The sequence below is a fragment of the Podarcis vaucheri genome (assembly GCF_965113315.1).
Source record: "Podarcis vaucheri genome assembly, chromosome: 2".
In the NCBI taxonomy this organism is placed as follows: Eukaryota; Metazoa; Chordata; class Lepidosauria; order Squamata; family Lacertidae; genus Podarcis; species Podarcis vaucheri.
Window position 1 is genome coordinate 131072070 of NC_138760.1, and position 26909 is coordinate 131098978.

Below are 26909 nucleotides of genomic sequence, written 5' to 3' on the forward strand. Positions count from 1 at the left end.
CACTCCCATATGGAAGTTCTTTGTGATCTTGGTTGTCTTCTGTCTAGGACCATCAGGGTTGGCATAGCAACTGGGCAGGGCTCCTGTGGATGTGCTGGGATGGTGAAGGGATTATGGCTGGCCTGTATCAAACCTTCCCCATTTTGTAGTCCTTCCTTCATGGAGTAAAATAAAAGTGGAACAGTGCAAATCTGATGTATGGTTGATTTTCTATGAATTTATAATAGAAGCGTAGCGTATGTAGTGTGTGAGTGTGTGTGAAGTTTGTACAAACTGAATGATGGGGGGGGGGGTTTTCCTGCTACAACATTAAAATGGTGAGGGGTGTGTGGCATCATCTCATCCATTAGCCTGGGAGGAAGAGGGTGGGGGAGGGAAGCACAGCCAAGCATTGCCAGGGGACGGTTGGGGACGCTGGCAGAAAATTTCCTGGAGGGGCTCCAGAGCTGCCTGGGCGTCTTCCTCCTGCTCAGGAATCTGATTGAAGTAAAGCGGGGGTGTGTGTGTCCTATTCCCACCGCACCCCCTTCCTCCAGGGGGGTTGGATTCATGGAATCCTAGAGCCAGCCAGCAAAAATCACAGAGAGCATGTGAAGCTAACTCTTTATTAGCAGAAACAAGGACTGCTCCAGGGAGCCAGGAATGGTCAGCACTCAACTCTTCTCAGCAGTTGCAGAGATCCGGGTGGAAGAATCTGCAGCCCAGCCCTTTGCAGCCCTGACGCACAAGAGCCAACTCCTAGGGGCTGATCGGCTTTGCCAATGAAATATTTGTGGGGTCCTGGCACCCCCAAACCGGCACTGCCATTCAAATAGTGTGTGTGCATGGCATCATATGATCAATTCTGCTGGACAGTGATTGCCTGGGCCCTCCTATTATTTTATTCAAGTCGGCACATCTGCTGAGAAGTAAGCCAGGTCAGATCAAGGTGCTTTTGGAAAAAACTAGTTTTCTGGATCCATTTCAATTGGGTTTTAGGCCCAGTTTGGGTTCAGAAACTGCTTTGGTCGCCCTGTATGATGATGACCTCTGTCGAGAGTTAAGGGAAACATGACCCTGTTCATTCTTCTCGACCTGTCAGTGGCTTTTGATACCATCGACCATGGTATCCTTCTGGAGCGACACTCTGAACTAGGAGAGTTTGGCATGACTTTTTGATGGTTCCAGTCCTAGTTGGATGGTCGTTCCCAGAGGGTGGTACATGGAGAGTGATTTTCAGCCCCCTGCAACCTTCAATGTAGGGTTCCTCAGGGCTCAAGCTTATCCCCCAGGTTGTTAAACATCTACATGAAACTGCTGGGTGGGCTTATCTGGAGGTTTGGAGTACGTTGTCAGCAGTACGCTGATGACACTCAGCTCTGTTTCTCCTTTACATCTGCAGGGGAGGCAGTGGAAGTGCTGGACCAGTGTCTTGCCTCGGTAATGGACTGGAGAGAGACAACAAACTTAAGCTCAATCCATATAAGACCGAGGCACTGTTAGTGGGTGGTTCCCTAGGCCACCTGCTCTTCACGGGGTCACGTTTCCTCCAAAGGAGCAGGTTCACAGCTTGGGGGTACTCCTGGAGCCTTTGCTGTCACTCGAGGCTCAGGTGGCCTCGGTGGCCCGGAGTGCCTGCCATCAGCTTCGGTGATTAAAATGGTGATATTACCAAAAATCCTACTTTTATTTCAAACTATCCCAATGATGATTGAGACAAAATATTTTAAAAGCTGGCAAAGAGGCCTTGCCAATTTTATATGGCAAGGGAAGAAAGCCAGAATAAAATCAGAAATAATGATGGGGCCAAAAGAAACGGGGGGATTTGCAGTCCCAGATTTAAGAAGATATTCTGAAGCAGTGTGCTGGAGTTGGATGAAAGAGTGGATGTTACTAAAAGATACTGAAGTTTTGGAACTAGAAGGCTGGGACAAAATATACGGTTGGCATGGATATTTATTCTATGGGAAAATACAATTGCATAAAGGATTTATGAACCACCTAGTGAGAAAGGCCCTATTTGAGGTATGGGAGAGAACGAAAGAGAGAATTATAGAAAGAACCCCATGGTGGACCTCTCCAATAGAGGGAACCTTGACATTAAAAAAAAAATTGCCTGGCCAATTTATAGAGATTTAGCAGAAGGAATGAATGAAAATATCAAATTGAAAGAATACAAAGAACTCAAAATACTGGGAATAAATTGGTTAGAATATTTCCAACTTAAGGCTACATATGAGAAAGATATAAAAACTAGGGGATTTGGGAATAAAATATCAAAATTGGAAAGAGAGGTTTTACAAAATAATCAAAAAACACTCTGTAAAATATATAGATTATTAGATAAAGTCCTCCCAGATCAAGACGTCAAAGGAGAGAATATGCTAAAGTGGGAACTGGATTTAAGATATACAATTGATTCTGGAGATTGGAAAAAGTTTTGGGGGGAAAATATAAATTTTACAGCTTGCTATTCATTAAGAGAGAATTATATGAAGATGCACCACAGATGGTATATGGCACCAGACAGACTGGCAAAAATGAATAGATCAAATAGTAATAAATGCTGGAGATGTAATAGAATGAAAGGCACTCTATACCATATGTGGTGGACATGTCCAGAGGTCAAAATTTTTTGGGAGGTGGTCCCTGAAGAGATTAAAAAATCGATAAAAGTATCATATATCAGATGGGCAGAAGCATATTTACTAGGAATCTTGAGTAAGCATATCCCCAAAGACAAAATTAACACCTTTTTGTATGCAAGAACAACAGCGAAAATGTTGGTAGCCAGTCATTGGAAAGGAAATTATATCCCAACAAAAGGGGACTGATTAAGTAAACTATGTGAGTACCTGGAGTTAGAAAAATTGACAGATTTAATAAGGCATAAATCCAAAACTATAATACAGAAACAATGGGAATGCTGAAATGAATATTTATACAAGCAGGGCTCAAATACGAAAGTTTGGTTGTGCTTAGACTAACCTTGTTAAGAATATAGAGAACATAAAGATTTGACGGATTATGAAAAAACCTAAGGAAGAGAAATGATTGAAGGCGAGCAAGATAACGAAGAGACGTGCCGTGAATGCGGTGGAACTCTTTAAAAATATTTTAACTAGGATTTATAAATTGTAATGCTTGAAGGAGTCAAAAGTAAGGGGGTGAAGCGATTAGCAATTCAAGCTAAAGAGCTAGCCCAGGAAAATGAAAAAAGGTAACTATCTAAACAGGGGGCAGAATTGCCGGACCCCCCAGAGAAGAGCTAATATGATTTTGGGAGGAATTCTGGAAGAAATACAGGCTAAAGAGTTGGAAGAAACTTTGAGAACCTGGCTATGTACTCAAGGAGTTAGTCTGAAGGCAGAAGATGTGGAACAAGCCCATCGCTGCCAAGGGCCCAAGGGGAGAAAATCCCCCAGGAATGTAATAATTAAATTTTCTAGAGAGAAGCTGCAACAGCAGGTATACCAGACTTTGAAGGAAATTAAAGAGTTGAGTTTCCAAGGGAAAAGAGTGTGGGTGAGTCGAGATGTATGCCTGGCTACTTTAAGGTAAGAAAGCCCAATGAAACCTAATAATAATAATAATAATAATAATAATAATAATAATAATAAAATTTATTTATATCCCGCCCTCCCCAGCCGAAGCCGGGCTCAGGGCGGCTAACAACAATAAAACAGTACAACAGTGCACAAAAACTGCATAATAACGACATAAGATTTTACAGCCGAATTTTATAAGGTAGAAAATTTGGCCCCGGAACTACAACAACTTTTTAACAGTATACTAGAAGGGGGAAAGGCCACAGAAACATGGAGAAAGGCAGAAATAATGGTAATCTTAAAACCAAACAAAGACCCTAAAGAAGTTGGTTCATATAGACCTATAAGTCTATTAAACCAAGATTATAAAATCTTCGCCAAAATTATGGCATCCCCCAAATAATAAAAGAAGACCAATATCACGGACAAGTAAAAAAGTTCGGGCTACTGAAATTAGACGTCTTTAAAGCATTTGATACACTCTCAGAGTGTATAAAATATGGAATAGGAGAGGTTTTTTGGTTCGCGATACAAGAACTATATAAGGAAAGAACAACAGTGGGGAGAGTTAATGGGGAATACTCCCAACCTTTCGCAATAGGCAGAGGCGTTCGGCAGGGGTGTCCTCTTTCACCGTTCCTATTTATAACGGCTATAGAACAACTAGCGGAAAGGATAAGGAACTGTGGAAGGATAGAGGGCTATAAGCTTGGGAAAGAGAAGATGGAAATCAATTTGTTTGCAGATGATATTATTGGAATCATAACAAATCCTAAGGAAGGGATAAAAGAAATAAAGATAATATTAGAAGATTTTGAGGAATATTCTGGATTAGGGGTAAATATAACAAAATCAGAAATAATGTATTTTAATGTAAATGTAGCTGGGAAAAACCTAATAAATGGAATAGGCCTGGGGTCTAAAAGAACAAAATACCTAGGCATCGAACTCTGCAGAAATATTAACAAGACTGCAGAATTCAACTATAAGAAGGTATGGAATAAAATACTAAAGGATATGAAAAGATGGAGAAACAAAACGCTAAGCATTGGGCCTCCCAAACATTTACAATTATTACAAAGCTGCTCAGTTAAAAAAATTAATAGAAATTGCAGTTGAAAACAAACAAAAGTGGATCAAATTTGAGGATGAGGCAAACAATGGCACAGTAAGATTTGGAATTTTAACAAATAATGTAATCAAAGATTTGAAATCTGCAATAGGCCCCAGGAAATTGGCATTAGGTTTATGGAGGAAATGGCAACCTTTATGGTTAAAAGGGATTTCTCTAAGTGCACCCTTAGAAAGTATTTATGAGGTAACAGATGATCCCAAATGGTGGGAAATTCTAAACGCTAACGGATATCATATAGTCAAAGATATGTATAGAGGAGAATCCTTAAAGTCATTGCAGGAAGTACCGTATTTTTCGCTCTATAACACGCACCAGACCATAACACGCACATAGTTTTTAGAGGAGGAAAACAAGAAAAAAAATATTCTAAACGAAATAGTGGATATATGATTTTTGTGGTTCATGCTGTGGCCACAGACATGTGATCTGACAGTGAGTTTGGAGTAGCCCAATGCAAAAATCCTGAGGATCCATGTGGATCCATGCTTTGTAACCATGGAGGAGGGAAGGAAGGGGAACCATGGATCCTCTGCTCACGACTGCAGCAGATCCCCCCCCCCCGCCACCCGCAGGCATTCGCTCCATAACACGCACAGACATTTCCCCTTACTTTCTAGGAGGAAAAAAGTGAGTGTTATGGTGCAAAAAATACGGTAATACAAAATATAGGTAACCAATATTGGTTAAAAATTGGAGGACTTTACAACAAAATTTCCAAAGTCCAAGAGACAGGAAATAGGAGTTTAGAAGAGCCAATAGAGGAACTATACAAACGAATGAAAAAAACAACAACCAAGGAATGACAGGTAAAATCTATAAGAGAATGATTACAAACAAGAAACAGACAACCCAACTTATTCAAAAGATAAGTAAGGAAGAACAAGTTAGCGAAGCAACGGTTGAAAGGCTAATGAAAGGAATAGGTGAGATTAAAGTAAGCAAATTTAGAGAGCTGAAATTAAAATTATTTCTAAAATGGTACAGAACTCCAGCCCAGCTTGCTAATATGGTAGCAGGATTGAATTCTAGCTGTTGGCACTGTAAACAAGCCAAGGGATGGTTTTCCCATATGTACAGGGAATTCCCAGAGGTAAAGGAATTCTGGGGGGAAATCCTAAAGGTTATTAATGAAATTTTTAAAATGAAGCTTTTAATAGATTTTGATTTCATGACAATGGGTATACTTGGAAACATGGCTATAGAGAAAGGTGACCAGTTTACCTTCAAAGCTATGATATTAGCGGGAAAGGCAACGATAGCTTTAGGTTGGAGAGAGAGAGGAAAATGGACAGTAGAGGCATGGAATAGTTATTTGTTTGAACTTATTCAGTCAGAGTCTCTATGTGGGACAAAAAGCTACAGTTAGAACTGGATATAGGACAACTGATTGGTTCAAAATTGGGAAAGGAGTACGACAAGGCTGTATATTGTCTCCCTACTTATTTGATTTATGCAGAATTCATCATACGAAAGGCTGGGCTGGATGAATCCCAAGCCGGAATTAAGATTGCCGGAAGAAATATCAACAACCTCAGATATGAGTACAGTGGTGCCCCGCAAGACGAATGCCTTGCAAGACGAAAAACTCGCTAGACGAAAGAGTTTTCCATTTTTGAGGTGCTTCACAAGACAAATTTCCCTATGGGCTTGCTTCGCAAGACGAAAATGTCTTGCGAGTTCTTTTCCTTTTTTCCCCTTTTTCTAAGCCGCTAAGCGCCGCTAATAGCGCTAATCCGCTAATAGCCGTGCTTCGCAAGACGAAAAAACCACAAGACAAAGAGACTCGCTGAACGAATTAATTTCGTCTTGCGAGGCACCACTGTATGAACACAACCTTGATGGCAAAAAGTGAGGAGGAATTAAAGAACCTTTTAATGAGGGTGAAAGAGGAGAGCGCAAAATATGGTGTGAAGCTCAACATCAAAAAAACGAAGATCATGGCCACTGGGCCCATCACCTCCTGGCAAATAGAAGGGGAAGAAATGGAGGCAGTGAGAGATTTTACTTTCTTGGGCTCCATGATCACTGCAGATGGTGACAGCAGCCATGAAATTAAAAGACGCCTGCTTCTTGGGAGGAAAGCAATGACAAACGTAGACAGCATCTTAAAAAGCCGAGACATCACCTTGCCAACAAAGGTTCATATAGTTAAAGCTATGGTTTTCCCAGTAGTGATGTATGGAAGTGAGAGCTTCCATAAAGAAGGCTGATCGCCGAATAATTGATCCTTTTAAATTATGGTGCTGGAGGAGACTCTTGAGAGTACCATGGACTGCAAGAAGATCCAGCATATCCATTCTGAAGGAAATCAGCCCTGAGTGCTCACTGGAAGGACAGATCCTGAAGCTGAGGTTCCAAGACTTTGGCCACCTCATGAGAAGAAAAGACTCCCTGGAAAAGACCCTGATGTTGGGAAAGATGGAGGGCACAAAGAGAAGGGGAGAAAGATGACGAGATGGTTGGATAGTGTTCTCGAAGCTACCCTCTTTGGCGGTGGGGACCCTCATCTGAAGGACAAGGGAGGTCGGGGTTCGAATCCCTGTGACGGGGTGAGCTCCTGTTGCTCTGTCCGAGCTTCTGCCAACCTAGCAGTTCAAAAACATCCTAGTAGAGTGGTATCTCGGATTACAGACACTTCAGGTCACAGACTCCACTAACCGAGAAATAGTACCTTGGGGTAAGAACTTTACTTCAGGATGAGAACAGAAATTGTGTGGCAGTGACAACAGGTGGCCCCATTAGCTAAAGTGGTGCCTCGGGTTAAGAACTGTTTCAGGTTAAGAACGGACCTCCAGAATGAATTAAGTTTTTAACCCGAGGTACCACTGCACCTCCTATAGTTAAAGCTATGGTTTTCCCAGTAGTGATGTATAGAAGTGAGAGGTGGGCCATCAAGAAGGCTGGTCGCTGAAGAATTGATGCTTTTGAATTATGCTGCTGCAAGAAGATCAAACCTATCCATTCTTAAGAAAACCAGCCGTGAGTGCTCAACTGGAAGGACAGATTGTGAAGCTGCAGCTCCAATACTTTGGCCACCTCATGAGAAGAGAAGACACCCTGGAAAAGACCCGGATGTTGGGAAAGATGGAGGGCACAAGGAGAAGGGGACGGCAGAGGACGAGATGGTTGGATGGTGTTCTCGAAGCTACCAGCACGAGTTTGTCCAAACTGTGGGAGGCAGTGGAAGACAGGAGTGCCTGGCATGCTCTGGTTCATGGGGTCACGAAGAGTCGGACACAACTAAATGTTGTTTAAACAACAATTCAGTCAGACATTGTTGCAGTCATGTCACAGGAAACAACTACTGGAACAAAAGAAATTTGGTGGAAACTAAAGACGCTATGCCCGTGGCTGAGGATAATTGTTTGAACCCTTCCAATGGGTATGGGGGGTGGGAGGAAAAGAAAAAAAATTGTACGGGAAATGTAAAATTTGGAAGGAGATAATATATGTATGTAAAAAATCCTGAACTCGAGTAAAATAAAATAAAAATTTAAAAAAGAAAGTAATGCGAAAGAGATTAATCAGTTTCAGACTTTTAAAAACAACTCCTAAAACAGCAATTTAGTATGAATTTTACTATCTAACGAGACCATTGATCCATAAAATGAAAGCAATAATCAATGTACTGTACTAGAAAAATAAAGAAAACAGTACTGTACATTAAAAGTAAAATTAATTTTTGTCCTTACCAGCACTGATGATAGACATTGTTTGGATGGGGGTCTTTTTATACATTGCCACAGTCACACAATCAATCAAAAACAAAGAACAAGTCACAATCACAAAAAGGCAAATAAAAACGCAATTTTTTTGTGGCAAAAATAAAAGCACCAAATATAAGCTCCAAAGATCACCTCAGAACACTACAATTGGAAATGGAAGGCTTTGATTACAATGGGGGGATGCAAATTAGCAGCAGAACAGTGAAAATAGAAGAAAGAAGGGTTTGATTCCAATGCAGGGGGACACAAATTAGCAGTGCAACAGTGAAAACAGAAGCTCAGGAGCATGTTCAGCTTCCGAAGCAAAGTTCGCAAACTGAAACACTGACTTCCAGGTTTGCAGCATTCGAGTTCAAAGTTGTTCAGGAACTAAGCTGTTTGAAAACCACTGTATATAGATATGGTTGCCATATGTACAGAATTGCAAGTAGCGTCTGGGAGGAAATTGCTGAAATGTCCGGGAAAATCTGGACCTATGGCAGCCCATGTCGCAAGTGTAGATTTCGGCAAACTTCACTTGAAATAGATTCCCAGTTCCTTCAAGCCCTCCTCATAAGGCTTGGTTTCAGACCCTGGATCATCTTGATTGACTCCTCTGCATCATCTTCATGAAGTTTTCCCTTAGCATGTAGCAAGCTGTAAACCTTGAATTTACTTTCCACAGTTGTTCCCATAAAGCAAAGTCAATGTTGTGTCCTACATCTCTGGCCCAGCTTGTCACTGCTGATTTCATCATTGCATTCTTTGTGTCCCACTCAAATAATATGTTATACATTTTGGATGCTATTTTAACCCTGGAGCCTAATAACTCCCTTTCAAACTGTGAGTTTTGTTCTGCAAATCCACTTTTTTAAAAAAATCTAACTTAAATGTTGCATTCAACTGATGGTAACTTAACCAGTCTCCCTCCCACCTAGAGGAAGAAGTTCCCTTTATAGGGATACCACATACAATTAAGCAATAGCACACGGCCCTAAACCTAACCTCCCAATACATCAACCTCAGCGGGTAAACTATTGGTCTGCTGTGTCAAAGTTTTACTGGGTGGTTGGATAATATTGGCGAGAGCGCCTGTAATCTCACAGTCACCACTTCCCCTGGAATAAGAATCACTTCCGTCCAAACCAGTAAATATGTCTGTAATTATGACAATCTGACCAATGCCTAGACGACTTAAGCCCTATATCAGACTCCCCTCCATGGGTTTCCCCCCAAATATAGAGCATGGTCCAATCCCCTGGACATTCTCATACAGAAGTCCTTCTCAAGGTCATGAATGAATCTGAAGAGGTGATTCAAGCAACAGAAAAAGAGATTCCTCCTAAAGATCAGGGAGAACTTTCTGATAGTAAGAGCCAGCAGTGAAAAGGAACTCCCTCAGAAGGGGGTGGACTCTCCTTCATTGGAGGTATTTAAGAAGAAGTTGGATGGCCATCTGTCATGGATGCTTGAAATGAGTTTTTTTCAGCATTAGCAGGGGTTGGACTAGATTCCTAATCTACCATTCTATTATCCACCCTGCTGTGAGTTTTTAATTGAATTTTTTTCACGACTGAAATTTTATCCACATTCCATGCGCTGATATGCTTTAAACCCTGAATGAACTATTTGGTGGGCCATGAGAGTGGCATTCTGACTGAAGCTCTTCCCTCATTCCAAACACTAAGAGGTTTTCTCTCTTGTATGAATTATTTGATGGGAAGCGAGATTCTGGCTCTGACTGAAGCTCTTTCCACATTCCAAGCACTGATAGGGTTTCTCCCCTGTATGGATTCTGTGATGGGAAGCGAGACCGTGGCTGTGCCTGAAGCTTTTTCCACAATCCAAGCACGTATGTGGTTTCTCTCCTGTATGAATTCTTTTATGGGTTATGAGATTGTGGCTTTGACTAAAGCTCTTCCCACATTCCAAGCACTGATATGGTTTCTCCCCTGTATGAATTTTATGATGGGAAGTAAGACTCTGCCTCTGACTGAAGCTCTTTCCACATTCCAAGCACTGATAGGGTTTCTCCCCTGTATGAATTCTTTGATGGGAAGTGAGACCGTGGCTGTGCCTGAAGCTTTTTCCACAATCCAAGCACGTATGTGGTTTCTCTCCTGTATGAATTCTTTTATGGGTTATGAGATTGTGGCTTTGACTAAAGCTCTTCCCACATTCCAAGCACTGAAAGGGTTTCTCCTCTGTATGGATTCTTTGATGGTAAGTGAGACTGCTGCTGTGACTGAAGCGCTTTCCACATTCCAAGCACTGATATGGTTTCTTCCCTGTATGAATTCTTTGATGGCAAGTGAGAGTTTCCTTCTGACGGAAGCATTTTCCACAGTCTAAGCACTGATAGGATTTCTCCCCTGTATGAATTGTTTGATGGGAAGTGAGATAGGTCCCATCCCGGAAGCTCTTTCCACATTCCAAGCACTGATAGGGTTTCTCCCCTGTATGAATTTTATGATGGGAAGTGAGACCCTGCCTCTGACTGAAGCTCTTCCCACATTCCAAGCACTGATATGGTTTCTCCCCTGTATGAATTGTTTGATGGGAAGTGAGATAGGTCCCATCCCGGAAGCTCTTTCCACATTCCAAGCACTGATAGGGTTTCTCCCCTGTATGAATTTTATGATGGGAAGTGAGACCCTGCCTCTGACTGAAGCTCTTCCCACATTCCAAGCACTGATATGGTTTCTCACCTGTATGAATTCTTTGATGGGAAGTGAGACTTTCCTTCAGACAGAAGCTTTTTCCACAGTCTAGGCAGTGATAGGCCTTTTCCCCTGTATGAATAGTTTGATGGTAAGTGAGCTTGTCCTTTCGACTGAAGCTCTTCCCACATTCCAAGCACTGATAGGGTTTCTCCCCTGTATGGATTCTTTGATGGGAAGTGAGATGTTGTCTGTGAAAGAAGCTTTTTCCACAATCCAAGCACTGATAGGGTTTCTCCCCTGTATGAATTCTTTGATGGGAAGTGAGACTTTTCTTCAGACGGAAGCCTTTTCCACAGTCTAAGCAGTGATAGGGCTTCTCCCCGGTATGAATTGTTTGATGGGAAGTGAGATGGGCCTTTTGACTGAAGCTCTTCCCACATTCCAAGCACTGATAGGGTTTCTCCCCTGTATGGATTCTTTGATGGGAAGTGAGATGTTGTCTGTGAAAGAAGCTTTTTCCACAATCCAAGCACTGATAGGGTTTCTCCCCTGTATGAATTATTTGATGGGAAGTGAGACTTTTCTTCAGACGGAAGCCTTTTCCACAGTCTAAGCACTGATAGGGTTTCTCCCCTGTATGAAGTTTTTGATGGTAAGTGAGACTCTCCCTGTAACGGAAGCTCTTTCCACATTCCAAGCACTGATAGGGTTTCTCCCCTGTATGAATTCTGTGATGAGAAGTGAGATCCCCACTCAGACGAAAGCTCTTCCCACATTCCAAGCACTGATTGGGTTTCTCCCCGGTATGAATTCTGTGATGGGAAGTGAGATGTGAGCTTTGACTGAAGCTCTTTCCACATTCCAGGCACTGAAAGGGTTTCTCCCCTGTATGAATTCTTTGATGACAAGTGAGATGTTTTCTCTGACTGAAGCTCTTTCCACATTCCAGGCACTGAAAGGGTTTCTCCCCTGTATGAATTCTTTGATGGGAAGTGAGATGTGAGCTTCGACTGAAGCTCTTCCCACATTCGAAGCACTGATAGGGTTTCTCCTCTGTATGAATTCTTTTGTGGGTCGTGAGATCCCCATTCTGACGAAACCTCTTTCCACATTCCAAGCACTGATAGGGTTTCTCCCCAGTATGAGTTCTTTGATGGGAAGTAAGACTTTTCCTTCGAATTAAGGACTTTGTTTGATTGGAGGGGGACTGGGAGCTCTGACAGATGTTCTCTCCACACTTTGAATATTTATCGGACTTCTCCGCTATGTGGATTCTGTTGTGGTTCCCCTTGTTCTTTCCTTCCAATTCATCACCATCTGCAATGAAGAGAGAAGCTAATTAGAGCCTCAGGAAGAAATGGAGCTCCAGATTACCGAACAATGTTAATGAATGCTTGTGATAGAGGAAGAACTGAAGAGAGTTAGATGTGAGTCCTTACTATAGTTTTCTCTGCCTTTGTTGGCTGGAATTGCTTGGCTTTTATCCGGGATAGATTTTGTTTGGCTCAAAACCTGGCACTTGATTCATAAAAATTTCTTCTTGCAGATTTGCGTTAAGATAAGCTGTTTCAATATCAAAAAGATTTACCTTAAACCCACATTGTGCTGCAAGAGCTAGCAATAAACGTATACTTTCACTCCTTGCAGTAGAAAAGGTTTCATCAAAGCTTTCACCTTTTCTTTGAGTAAAGCCTCGTGCTACCAGCCTAGCTTTGTACATAACACCACCATCTGCCAAGTGTTTTATTTTATACACCCATCTATAGTCCACTGCCTTTTTTCCTTCTGGCAATGCCTCTATGGTAAACACATTATGTTCTGCTAAAGATTTTTCTGCTTTCATTGCATTTTTCCACCTTACTATTTCCTGGTGTGGTAACTTTAAAACCTCCTCATAATCACAAGGTTCTTTCTTCACATCAACAGTTTTAACTTCTTGTATAGTAAACCTTTCTGGAGGTACCCCCTTATTGCTTCTTTGTGATCTTCTAACTTGAACACTCTCCCCCTCTGAACTATCTTCTGATTCATCTTGCTCAGGAGAAATTGGTTCAGCTTTAGGAGATTGTGTACTGGGACCCTCATCCCCTGAGTTCTCACCACTGTCTCTTTCAGAATTTTCTTTAATTTGTGGCTTTTCTACCTCAGATTTCACAAATTTATCTGTATCATCAGAAGATAACACAACTTCTGAATTTCCATGTAAACGAGCCCAACCATCTTGCTCACAAAACTCTGCATGTCTTGATATCACAACTCTGCCACGCAGTAGTGCAAAACGATACCCCTTTGACCAAGTTTGATAGCCAACAAACCTAAGTTTCTTTGCCTTGGGTTCTCCTTTCCTTCTCTGTCCTTTTGGGATGTGAACCCAAGCCCAGCAACCAAAAGTTTTAACATGGTCTAAAAAGGTTTTTTTTCCATAAAGCAAAAAATGAGGGGTATTGTTTATGGTAGAAAGTGTCAGGAAAAAGCAGCAATGCGGCAGCGAGCTGCAGCTGGCTGCAAAGCCAAACAGGATGTTGATGTTTGGGACTGTACCGTGGGAACAAAGGGACAGTCTATTCACTGTACTGAGCACCGGATGTTAGCTCAGAGTGTCATCTGACCTGTACTGAATGTACAGGGGTGGAGTCTTTCTCTCTACTGTTGGAGACTGGAGAGTGCAGACGTGATTCTCTGTACTGCTGCAATGACAGAAATAAAGACATGTAAATAGATTTCTGTCTGTCTCTTTTTTTTAAAAAAAAGATATTTATTGCAAATTTTGAACAGAAAAAAGGAAAACACCAAACATATATAATACCATCACCACAGTATAACAAACGAAGAAAAACAAAAAGCAACAAGAAATTAGACATAGAATAGAAAAAATACAACAAAAACAACTGTCCATAAATCAAATTTCCATAACCTTTGGACTTCCTCACATCTCCCTTTCCTGCGTTCTCAATAATAAAATTATCAACAGCAATTTATTACCTTATTTCAGTTCTTATTCTGTAATTCTCAAATATTATGTCCTAAACTTTAAATATTTTTATCAAATACTGAACTGCTTAATTTAGACATAATATTACTTCAAATTTCATCATTTTCTTAACCATCACTTATTCTCATATATCTTTCAACTAAATGGCTGATGCCATATTGTTTTCTATCGTGCAATTTCTTAACATTCATACAACTTATAGTGTTTTTGTAAGTAGTCTTTAAACTTTTTCCAGTCCTCTTCCACCGTCTCATCTCCCAGGTCTCGAATTCTGCCAGTCATTTCAGCCAACTCCATGTAGTCTATCAGTTGCGTCTGCCATTCTTCCAGCGTGGGCAAATCTTGGGTCTTCCAATGAGATTTCTGTCTGTCTCTTTCCCCTCCCTGAGGGAAACAGGGAGGAGGGAGAAATGGTGTGTCCCTCTCACGCTGAGTGGGATCGCCGATCGTGACCTTGCCTGTATCTTGCCGGGAGACGCAGACGGGGAGGTCAACAAGGATCTCAAGCTTAATGCCTGGAGAGTGGCCAGTTACCTCTGACTGAGGCCTGAGAATCCGACATCTGGTAGCAATGCCGGTGGTTCTGATCCATGTAAATCTGCATGAGAGGTTGATGGATCGTTCTTCATCCTCTGCACCAAGGGAGGAAGATAAGTCTGCGCGCAGCTTGAAGCTGAACAGACGGCTGGGCATAGAGAGGAGGTGAATGCCAAGCGACGGAGCCCCAAAGGTATGGAGAATTTATGGCTGTGAAGTGAACGCGTTAAGAGGCTGTCTTCGGTTCAAAAAGTGTCTGCGTTTGAGAGAAACCAGCACTGTGGGGGAAACAGCCGCATACCTTGCATTCCTAGATAACGCTGGAATGCACAGTTGCTAAGCGACGAGGAGTCAGAAGAGTTACTGACTGGGGGCTGGAACACGGAGTGTGTTTTGACTAACTTCACTGTTCTTTGCAAGGACTTTCAAGCAGCTTGCGGTTTATCTGCCAAGTGAAGAGAAGGCAGTAAACAACAAAAAGAGACTGTTGGATTTTACAGGCTCGAGAGTGAGAGCTGAGGCTTGGATTCAAAATGGATGCCAAGAAGGGGGGACGCTTACCTTACCCACCTCCCCTGACTAATGACAATTACTCATCATGGTCTATAAAGATGAAAGCCCTGCTGCAGAATCAGAGGTTATTTGGGGTGATTGAGAACCCCATCCCTGCAGCACCAATGCCAGGTTGGAATTCACAGAATGTGAAAGCCAGGAAGCATCTCACGTCGGAGAGAGTGTGTGCCATTGTTCTGAATGAACACGATCGCCTTGCTGCACTGGATGTGAAGGACAGGGGGAGAGAGGCACGGAGTTCTGACTCCCCCACTGCTATTGCTACTGAGGAGCGTGCTGTAGCATTGAGCGCTGTCCAATGTTACAATTGTGGACAGACTGGGCATCTTCAGCGGAACTGTAAGAAGCCACATGAGCAGAAAGGAGCCAAGGAGAGCTCTGCAACACCTGAGGCGTCAGGCAAAAGTCGTACCAAGTCCCAGGTGAAACCTGCAAAGGCTTTGATGTCGAAAGGAACCACACCAGAGGTGGAGAACACGTTTGTAATTGACACTGGAGCAACGAAACACATGACCCCACACAGAGGTCTGTTTTCGACGTTTAAGAAGCAAAGCTTCACTGTGAAGCAGGCCAACGGTCAGGAGCTGGAAGCGACCGGGTTTGGAACTGTGTATCTTGAGAGTCTGAACTTGACTATAGACAATGTGTACCTGGTTCCTGAGTTGAAGTTCAATCTGCTGAGTGTGTCGCAGATTGCAAAGAAAGGACTGAGACTGTCCTATGATAGTAAAAGCTGCAAGATCTTCAAAGATGGAGAGCTGTATCTTTCTGCCAGAGAGAAAGATGGACTGTATTTGTTGACTTTTGATCAAAGTGATTACATGAAATGTAATGCATTTGATACTAATGAAATATCTCTTGCAGGTGTGACCAAGAGCCCCCGGAAGGTGGCCAGGGTCGACAGAGCATTTCAGCGGGTGTATGCTGATGTGATTGGTCCTCTAGCACCATCTATTTTTTATATATATCATATTTATTGAAATTTCCAGAACTCAAAAAAGAAAAAAGAAAAAAAAACCTTTACAATTAAAGCCTTACTTTCATTAACATCTTTTCAGGACTCCCCCATCCCCCTCCCTATTTGTATTCCCCTTTCATTAATTTGGTTCCACAAGTTCTTACTCCCAATTTAAAACTTATTTTGTTTAACCCACTATTCAAATTAGTTATATAACCCCTTTCCCCTTACATTCCACCATCCCTCATCATTAAAAGAAAGCTTTTCCCCCCAAGGTCCACCCCAATTTCCTTCCACGAATTCCCTTTTATTGGTAAAGACGTCCAAACAAGGTAAAAAATATAAAAAGTTCAAAAAATAGTTGTACACCCTTTGGATTCCAGATCTCCCCCCTCCCTTCCCCGGTTTCGATTCCCCATGTCCATCAGTCTATCTACTGTCGGCCTGGAGATCTCACGTCCATAGCCAATTTTTTTCCCCAGTTCCACCTTGCCGGGTTTTTTTGTTTTTTTTTTTAAATAATGTTTAACTTCAAACGCCCAGTCTTAAATAGGCCCCTGACAGGCCTTTGGTTTTCCTTGGTCTTTCACAATAATATGGCTCCTCCCTTGTTCTTTCCAAGTCGTCATCAGTCCTTTGTTCTTTTTTCTCACTTTCTCAGGTTTCTTTTCCTGTTCCGCTGCAAAGACATTCTAATTCAAAAATTTAATACTTCTACAGGGGTTATTGTTAGTCAGGAACAAAAACTTGCGTCCAGTCCCTTCCGTTCTTCAATAGATAATTCTATTGTCTCCTTTAATATAAACACCTCTGTAGACAAAATACTGATTCGTTTTTGCAGCTTTCCCAGAAGATAACAAGTCCTGTGCGATTCCAAGAGTATTTTTCCACTTACGACCGTTCTTGTAATGTCCCGAAACCCCTCTAGGGGGATTATAGTAACTTTGTTTCCTCAAATCCAAAAGTCAAATTGTTATTCCTTATTTTCGACAATTTATATCCAAATTGTAACAAATCTAACCAGCAAAGTCCTCATAGCAAAGTTCTCTTTATATTCTCCAACTTTGACAGCTGTCAAAGTCTCTGTCTCTCTTCACCAGGCTCTCTCGCGGATTGCCCCGGTTCCCGGGGGGGTTGCACTTTCACTCTCACCATCCACTCTTCTCCTCCAGCACTTCTTATAATTTCGCATCGTGGAATTAATAATTTTTATCAATAAACAGAAGCAAGCTCCTTAGTTGCCAAATCCTTGTTTTAAAATGTCTACAATAGCGGGCAGACTGACTTCCTTTTTGGATCTCCCCCGCTCGTGCCGAATCCAAAAAATTTTTTTTTTCTCCTTTTAAGTCCGATTTCCAAATTACTCACGGGTTGTTGTTTATAGTCCAAATTTTCAATAGAAGAAGTCAGCGCTCTCCGTTGAATGGCATGCGGCTTCGCTCGGCAGGGAAAGCAGAGGACTCATAGCACCACGTCACCCCCGTCCCCCGCTCCGTAGCCTTTAAAAAGGCTCCTTCGCGGGTCGGGGGGCGCTAACGGTGCCCGCCGAGTCAACCATGTCCATGGGCTCCGTGCCCATGGTTTTTGAGGGTCCCCGCGTCGCCGGCGCGGTAGGACCCAACCCCTGCCGAGCAGGCTCCCTCCGGAGCTCAGAGGGAGTCCGCCATTCGGCGATGGCGCCAACCCGGAAGTCCGGTCCTCTAGCACCATCTAGAGGCAATGCAAGATATTATCTTGTGTGTGTGGATTGTTTCTCTCATTATGTGCGGGTATATACATTAGAGAAACCAAAAGAAGCCTTAGAAAGGTTTAAGGAGTTTTGTGACAAGGTTAAGAGTGTGCAAGATGCTAACATTGATTGTCTCTTCACAGATGAGAAGCCAATTTTTCTGTTACAGGATTTCCAGAAGTTCCTGCAGAAGAAAGGGATAAGGCACAAGGTTGCTGTTTCAGCGGAAGCGTGGAACAGAGGTGTCTGTGTGAGGGTGAACAAAGAATTGCAAAAGGGGATGAATGCGCAATTGCTTAGTTCACATTTGCCACATGAGTATTGGGCGGAGTCGTTAATGTCCTATGTTCACACGTGGTTGAGAAAGGTCTCAAAAGAGTTGGGAAGTTCTCCTTTTGAGAAGCTGTTCCATAGAAAACCTTCTGTTGCCTATTTCAAGGTTTTCGGGTCTCATGTGAGAACAGAAGCTCCAGGTGGAGTAAAGAATGCCAGAGGCATTTTTGTAGGATATGAAAAGGGTCTCTACAGAGTAATTTTGTCTGAATCTGGACAGGTGATTCTCACAAAATTTCTAGAGAGTGCTCCTGAACAGGAGAGAGTAATTGTGCACACATTTCCCACAGAGCACAATTCAGATGATGATGATGATTTTACAGATAACAGTGGTGATGATGACAGTGATAGCTCACAGAGCTCAGTTGACACAGTCATTGAGAGGAAGTCTCACATAATGGATAGGCCTTCGCAGATGAAGGAAGAACCACTGTTTACTATTGGATCTGGTTCTCCTAAGAGTCCAGAGGATGAACCAGTGAGCAGAGAGGATCAGCACCTCATACGTAGGTCTGAGAGAGTTACAAAGGGTGTACCACCCAAGAGGTATTCAAAAGAGTTTGCTAACTTAGCTGTTGCATGTGTTGCTGTTGTACACAACCGAGGACAGGTTGAAGCTGTGTCTAAGTCAGAGACTAAGACACAACAGAGAGTTGCTAGCCAAGGTAATGCAGATGCACTCATTCCTTGGAAGCCAGACAACCAGAGAGATACACTGGGGAAACCAGTGGCGGGGAGTTCCAAGGGTGGAACTGAAACAACAGGGGATTGTTATATGTATAACAACTGTTTGTATTCTTCTCTGGATAACACTTTGCTCGCAACCCACATTGATACTTTTGGGGGAGGATGTCAGGAAAAAGCAGCAATGCGGCAGCGAGCTGCAGCTGGCTGCAAAGCCAAACAGGATGTTGATGTTTGGGACTGTACCGTGGGAACAAAGGGACAGTCTATTCACTGTACTGAGCACCGGATGTTAGCTCAGAGTGTCATCTGACCTGTACTGAAAGTACAGGGGTGGAGTCTTTCTACTGTTGGAGACGGGAGAGTGCAGACGTGTTTCTCTGTACTGCTGCAATGACAGAAATAAAGACATGTAAATAGATTTCTGTCTGTCTCTTTCCCCTCCCTGAGGGAAACAGGGAGGAGGGAGAAATGGTGTGTCCCTCTCATGCTGAGTGGGATCGCCGATCGTGACCTTGCCTGTATCCTGCCGGGAGACGCAGACGGGGAGGTCAACAAGGATCTCAAGCCTAATGCCTGGAGAGTGGCCAGTTACCTCTGACTGAGGCCTGAGAATCCGACAGAATGAAGCAATCTGTTCTGTATGTAGTTAGCGCAGAGAATTCCTTCCTCCCAATACTTCCTGGATAAGCCAGAATCACATACCATAGAATCTAGCATTTTTTGCAAAGACCTTATCTTGCGTTCTGCAACTGAATTTTCTTCAGGCGAAAAAGGACACGATTTACGGTGACTAATACCACGCTTTTTCAACCAGACCTGGAGGGCTTCAGACATGAACTTGCCTCCACGGTCACTCTGCAACTGGGTAACTTTGTAGGGAAACTGCCTTTCTATATAGTTGACCCAATTTTTAATCAGTTGACCAGTTTCATTTTTGTGTTTTAACAAGTATACCGGCTATAATCATCCACAAGAACCAAAAAAAACTTTGCTCCTCCTTCAGACTCTGCAAATGGCCCACAAAGGTCTGAGTGCACTAAAGCAAATGGCCTCTTGCTAATTCTAGTACTTTCAGGATAGGACCCCCGCTTACTTTTAGACTCCTTGCAGGTATTGCAGTCCAGAAAAACTGAACATTTTTTCATTTTAATTCCCTTGCTTAATTCTGGCATTTTTGCAATACTGCGGAAATTGGCATGCCCCAAACGACGATGCCACAGATGCTGGCACTCATCATGCAAGGCTCTATTACAGGCTTTAACACATGCCCCAGACTCACTTACTAGCTGGTCTTTCAAAACAAACAAACCATTTTTTAGTGACGCTGTAACCACTTTTCCAGCTTTCTCTATTTTACAGCCTGAACCCGAGAAGGTTACCTTAAATCCCTGCTTAACAAGACTTGTAACTGAAAGCAAATTATTTTCTAAACTTGGTACACATAAAACATTGGTAAACTTGGTACTTAAAACAGTTGATATTCACACTACCCTTTCCAGCTGACTCATGTACTGTTCCGTCAGCTAGTACTACATTTACAGACTTACAAGGCTGCTTTTCTACAAAGCTTTGTGCAGACTTAACAAAAATGTTTGTCGCTGCTGAGTCTAAAATCCAGTCTTGTCCAACGTCGTGACTGGTGCCTCAAACTGCTGCAGAAACATACTGGACTCGACTCTTCCTGTCTCCTGAATTTCCCAGCAAACGCAGGCCGCCCTTTTCTTGTGTTTTCTCCCACAGACACAGTGCACTGACATACAAAATGTTTGGTTGACCCACGATAGCATCTTCTGACCGTGAAAGCTGCTTCCTCTCTGTGGTCTTCAACCTCTTTAGGTTCCGCTCCTCATCAGTTGCATATCTTTTACTGGACTGCCTCCCATTTCTGGAGTTACGGTGAGGGGTTGTGGCCTTCCTCTCATGGCGTCTTTCTTCCTCAGCAAGCAAACGCCCAGTTAAGAAATGCATTGTTAATTGGCTTTCTGGAATTGCCTCCAGCGTCATCACTAAATTGTCCCATGACTCAGGAAGTGAAGACAGCACAATATAAACCTTTCTCTGTTAAGAAAAATGTTCCCCAAGTTCATTTAACTGTGAAAATAAATCACACATTCTTTGAAGGTGTGTTGAAACACTTCACCCTCACTTAGTCTGGCTCGGTACAGAGCTCTCATTAGAGTAATTTTGCTGCCAGCAGTGTCTCTAATGTGTATCGCTCTCAGTGCTTGCCAAATCTCACTTGCTGTTTCAAGGTCTCGCACATGAGATAACTGAGACTAAACTCAAAATTAAATTGGCATAGGCTTTGTCCGCCAGCCTTTGGTCTGCTTCATCTACTTCTTCATCCTCCTCTTTTACAGGAGGGTTAACAATAACAGTCCAACATTGTTCTTTCTTTAAAAATGCCTGCATCTGTAAACTCCATGACATATAGTTGGACTCTCCCAGTTTCTCTACTGGAAAATAGGAAGCTCCCCCTTGAGCTCCAGCTCCAAGTCCAGCCATGGCACCACCCAGTTTTCAGGTTTCCACTCAGTCCTTACTCACACGTGGCTTGAAGGAATGTTCGGCTCCTGGTCTCAAACAGACTCTCCCTGCCGACGCCTTCACACAGCCAGCTGCTTGAGAAACGCTGAGTTGCTTCCAGACTCTGGGTTCTTTTCACGCTCTGTCTCTGCCCACTCAGGACTGGGGACTGGGCCCATAACCTGTTGGAGGGGGATTTCCAGCTGGTGGCAGAGGACAGAGTGACTCCAGGAGACATAGGTGTAAAAACCAAAACTAAAACGAAGACTTTATTACCAAACAAATGAACACAAACTCTGGTGGGTGTTATTCCTGCAGGCAGGCTACAAAATGCTCCTTTTCCCTTTTTACAGCCACGGCCAGCTGCAACCAATTAACCCAGAAACTTCTTAAAGGTATACACACATGTTTCTGTGTAGAATGTCTCCCAACACAGTCATGGAGTCCACACCATCTCAAAGGTCAGTCATCTCTTTGGTCAACAAAATGCAGACAGAAGCAAAAGCAAAAAAAACCCAAACCTGACAGAAGTTACTTCAACGTCCTTAAAAACTCTCAAGCCGACATTTAAGAAGGCCTGGGCAGTTCAGGGAAATCTGGTCATTGTTTAAAAAGGCATGACTAGACAAAGAATATTCACAGAGAAACCAGTTGATATCCCTCCATTCAGGGCTCATGGTGTGGATGTTAGAATCCCAGATGCTGTTGGTCTCCATCCAAACAGTGGAGGTTCCTCACATAGAGGTATGTATGGAATGTCAAAACTCATCTTATGATCCAACAGGGAGTTTCACCGAGAGGGTGCATGATTCCACGATTCTCCTCCTTGACTTCCTTATGCAGAGCTCTCTGGTCAGGATCCAGCAATCTCCATGCCTCAACGAACAGCAATGTCTTCATTTGCGCACTCCCCATCAGCATCTAACTCAACTTGGTTGGTCTCAATTTAAATTTATAAATCACTTTCTTCACTTTGAAGCACCCTCCCATGTTCATGAGGAGATCAACTCTGTATTGTTTCATTGGTAACAGTAGAGGGAAAATGACTATGACTCACACTTAAGCACAACAGTCACAAGAGCTCCTGACTAGGCATTTAGCAAGGAGATGTTCAATGTACTCTGTTCTCTCCTATCTCTCCTTTCCCCCCCAATTTAAACCAATTCATGAACTCAGAACTCATACACTGACCACTAATGATAAACCATATGTTATAGATATTCCTGTAAATTTATTCTGCTATTTTTGAGAATCATATGAGAAGACTGAGACAGTCTACATATTTGTATAATTTATTAGTAGTAATAATAATAATTTTATTACTTATACCCCGCCCATCTGACTGGGCTTCCCCAGCCACTCTGGGTGGCTTCCAAAAAAATATTAAAATACTGTAATACATCAAACATTAAAAGCTTCCCTAAACAGGGCTGCCTTCAGATGTCTTCTAAAAGTCTGGTAGTTGTTTCTCTCTTTGACATCTGGTGGGAGGGCGTTCCACAGGTTGGGTGCCACTACTGAGAAGGCCCTCTTTTTTTTAATAATATTTTTATTAATTTTCCAACACATAATAAAGACAATACAATACAAAATACATAAACAAACAAACACATAAACACGTATACTTTCAAAACCTTCTTTTCTTAAATCTTATTTCTCCGACTTCCCCATACCTCCCCCTTCTGCATACCTGTTTCAAAATTTCTTCAGCAAGTCCTTACTTAATTGATCAAATTGCTCATTTTTCCCTCCTTCTCTTTTACATAATCGTTTACAGCTGTAATCCTCTTTTTTCCTATACCCTTGACATTTTAGCACTCATTAATTTTACAACAGTTCTTAAGATAAACTTTAAATTTCTTCCAATCTTCTTCCACCGTCTCTTTTCCCTGGTCGCGGATTCTGCTTGTCATCTCGGCCAGTCCCATGTACTCGATTACCTTCATCTGCCATTCTTCCAGCGTGGGTAATTCTTGTGTCTTCCAATACTTTGCTAAAAGAATCCTTGCTGCTGTGGTGGCGTACATGAAAAACATCCTATCCTTCCTTGACACCAATTGGCCAACCATGCCCAGGAGAAAGGCTGTAAATTTCATTCCTTTAGTCCACAACTTTGTCCATTTTTCAAAATCCAAATTATATCCAATATCTATGGCCCACTTTACCATAACTTCTTTGACCTCTTCATCCTTGGTGTCCCAATCCAACAGTTGAGTATACATTTTAGATAGCAGTTTAGTTTTACTTTCTATTATTTCTACCTGGAATTTAGATTTTTTCTCATTCATTCCAATCTTTCTGTCTTCCTTCCATAGTGCATTAATTTGGTAGTACTGCAACCAACCTATCAGTCTACTCTTCAACTCTTCATAGGGTCTAATTTTCCATCCTCTTTCCGATCTTTCCAGTAAATCTTCATAGGTCAGTCTCTCACCTTCTATATTTATTTTTTTAACAGTTAATATATCAATAGGCGATAGCCACCAGGGGGTGTTTTTTTCCAGTAGTCTTTTGTTCTTTTCCCACACCTCTAAAAGTGCTCCTCTGATGATGTGGTTTGAGAAGCCTTTATGCACCTTTTCCTTATTCTGCCAAAGATAAGCATGCCATCCAAATCTTAAATCGAAGCCCTCTAGGTCTAACAGATCTGTGTTTTTTAAGGTGACCCATTCTTTGAGCCAACAAAGGCACGAGGCTTCATAATACAGTCTTAGATTTGGGACCGAGAAACCTCCTCTATCTTTTCTATCCGTTAATAATTTAAATCTAATTCTTGGTCTTTTACCTTGCCATATAAATTTGGATAAGATTTTTTGCCAATTTTTAAATATTGCAGTTCCTCTAATCACTGGGACATTTTGGAATAAAAATAAGAGTTTCGGTAGTATGCACATCTTAATCACAGCCATTCTGCCTGACCAGGAGAGTTTAATCCTGTTCCAAATATCTAGTTCCTTTTGTATTTCCTTCCAGGTATTAGTGTAGTTATCAGCCATTAAATTTATACTTTTCATCGTCAGCCATACTCCTAGATATTTTATCTTTTTTACTTCTTTAATTCCCGATTGATGTTCTAACTGTCTCCTTAGATCTTCTCCCATGTTCTTAACCATCATTTTAGTTTTGTTTCTATTTAACTTAAAGCCCGCCACTTTCCCAAATTCCTCTAGAAGTGTCAGAACTTTGTCCATGCTCTGTATGGGATCCTCAACTGAAATTACCAGGTCATCTGCGTATGCTTTCAGTTTAAATTCTTTTACCCCAATTCTGATTCCTCTTATCTCTGATGTATCTCTTATCTTGTTTGCAATTACTTCTAATATCATTATAAATAGGAGTGGTGACAAAGGGCAGCCTTGTCTCGTGCCCTTGGAAATTTCGAATGTGTCAGATAGGTTGTTATTAATGATCAGTTTAGCTCTTTGCTTTGAATAAATTGCTTTGATTCCTTCCAAAAAAGCACCTTCAATTCCTGCAGTCTCCATAAACTTTAATAAGAAACTCCAAGATACGTTATCAAATGCTTTTTCAGCATCAATGAAAATTAATGCTGCCGGGATTTCATTCTTCTTTTCCAGATATTCGATGATGTTTATTATATGCCTAATATTGTCTTTTAGATATCTATTGGGAAGGAATCCAGCTTGATCCGTGTTTATTGCCCTTTTTAAATAACTTTTAAATCTATTCGCCATTATCTCAGCAAAAATTTTATAGTCGTTGTTAAGAAGTGATATCGGTCTGTAATTTTTTACATTTAATTTGTCTGAGTCCGCTTTAGGTATCAGTGTTATGTGAGCATCCTTCCAGGAGTCTGGGATCTTCCCTCCTTGTAGAATATTATTCATTACCTCGCATAGTACTGGGGCTAAGTCTTCCTCGAGGACTTTATAATATTTGGCCGATAGACCATCTGGGCCCGGTGCCTTCCCTAATTTCATTTTCTTTATTGCTTCCTGAACTTCCTCTACTGTTATGCATTTATTCAATTGTGTTTTCTCTTCCTCCGTTATAGTTGTTATTCTGCTATTTTCTAAATATTTTCCTATTTCTATTGTGTCTTCCTCTTCTTTCTGATAAAGTTTTTCGAAAAAACTTAGAAAATTTTTCTTTATTTCATTTGGATCTTCTACAAACCTTTCTTCAACTTTTATCTTTTATCTTGTTATTCAAAGCCTGCATACCAGATGGAGCTGGTAAACAGCTGCCCTGGACACGGATTTGACCTGTGCCTCCATGGACAGCTATGAGTCCAACATGACTCCCAGGCTGTGCACCTGGTCCTTCAGGGACACAGTTACCCCATTCAGGACCCGGGAATCCTCCACACCTGCCCGCCTCCTGTCCCCCAAAAACAGTACTTCTGTCTTGTCAGGATTCATTCTCAATCTGTTAGCCGCCATCCGTCCTCCAACCATCTCCAGACACTCACACAGGATCTTCACCGTCTTCACTGGTTCTGATTTGAAAGAGAGGTAGAGCTGGGTATCATCTGCATACTGATTAACACCCAGCCCATACCCCCTGATGATCTCTCCCAGCGGCTGCATGTAGATGTTGAAAAGCATGGGGGAGAGGACAGAACCCCGAGGCACCCCACAAGTGAGAGCCCAGAGGTCTGAACACTCATCCCCCCCACCACTTTCTGAACACGGCCCAGGAGGAAGGAGCGGAACCACTGTATGACAGTGCCCCCAGCTCCCAGCCCCTCAAGACGGTCCAGAAGGATGTTATGCTCGATGGTATCAAACACCGCTGAGAGATCCAGCAGAACTAGGAAACAGCTCTCACCTTTGTCCCTAGCCCACCGGAGATCATCAACCAGTGCGACCAAGGCAGTTTCAGTCCCATGATGAGGCATGAATCCCGACTGGAAGGGATCATATATAGTCCTATATGATCCTTGTCCCCTTCATTGCCATGGCGAAGGGGCTTGAATAACTCAGAGAAGCTATGAGCTATGCCGTGAAGGGCCACCCAAGATGAACAGGTCATAGTGGAGAGTTTTGACCAAACGTGATCATCCACCTGGAGCAGGAACCGGCAAGCCACTCCAGTATCTCTGCCAAGAAAACTCCATGGACAAAGGCAACAGGCATGCATATAAAAGTTATGACGCTGGAAGATGAGCCCCTCAGGTTGGAAGGCGTCCAACATGCTACTGGGGAAGAGCGGAGGGCAAGTACAAGTAGATCCAGAGCTGATGAAGCGGCTGGGCCAAAGCCGAAAGGACGCTCAGTTGCGGATATGCCTGGAAGCAAAAGGAAAGTCCAATGCTGTAAAGAAAAATATTGCATAGGAACCTGGAATGTAAGAACTATGAACCTTGGTAAGTTGGATGTGGTCAAAAATGAGATGGCAAGAATAAATATTGACATCCTGGGCATCAGTGAACTAAAATGGAGGGGAATGGGCAAATTCAGTTCGGATGACCATCATATCTACTACTGTGGGCAAGAATCCCGTAAAAGAAATGGAGTGGCCCTCATAGTCAACAAAAGAGTGGCGAAAGGTATACTGGGATGCAATCTGAAAAATGATAGAA

General features: G+C 42.4%; 1 protein-coding gene and 1 long non-coding RNA gene across 2 annotated transcripts in view; one reads left to right on the forward strand and one right to left on the reverse strand.

Moving 5' to 3' along the window:
* Positions 1-26909, forward strand: part of LOC309527467 — a 175147-nt gene that overhangs the window by 46958 nt on the left and 101280 nt on the right. The gene's annotated exons all lie outside the window — the stretch shown is intronic.
* The window catches only part of LOC309527278 (uncharacterized protein), a 58641-nt gene that overhangs the window by 25569 nt on the left and 6163 nt on the right, over positions 1-26909 (reverse strand). Inside the window, exon 3 of the mRNA XM_082213975.1 lies at positions 11552-12346. Coding sequence (XP_082070101.1) covers positions 11552-12346 — 795 coding nt within the window. The remainder of the gene's footprint in view (positions 1-11551; positions 12347-26909) is intronic.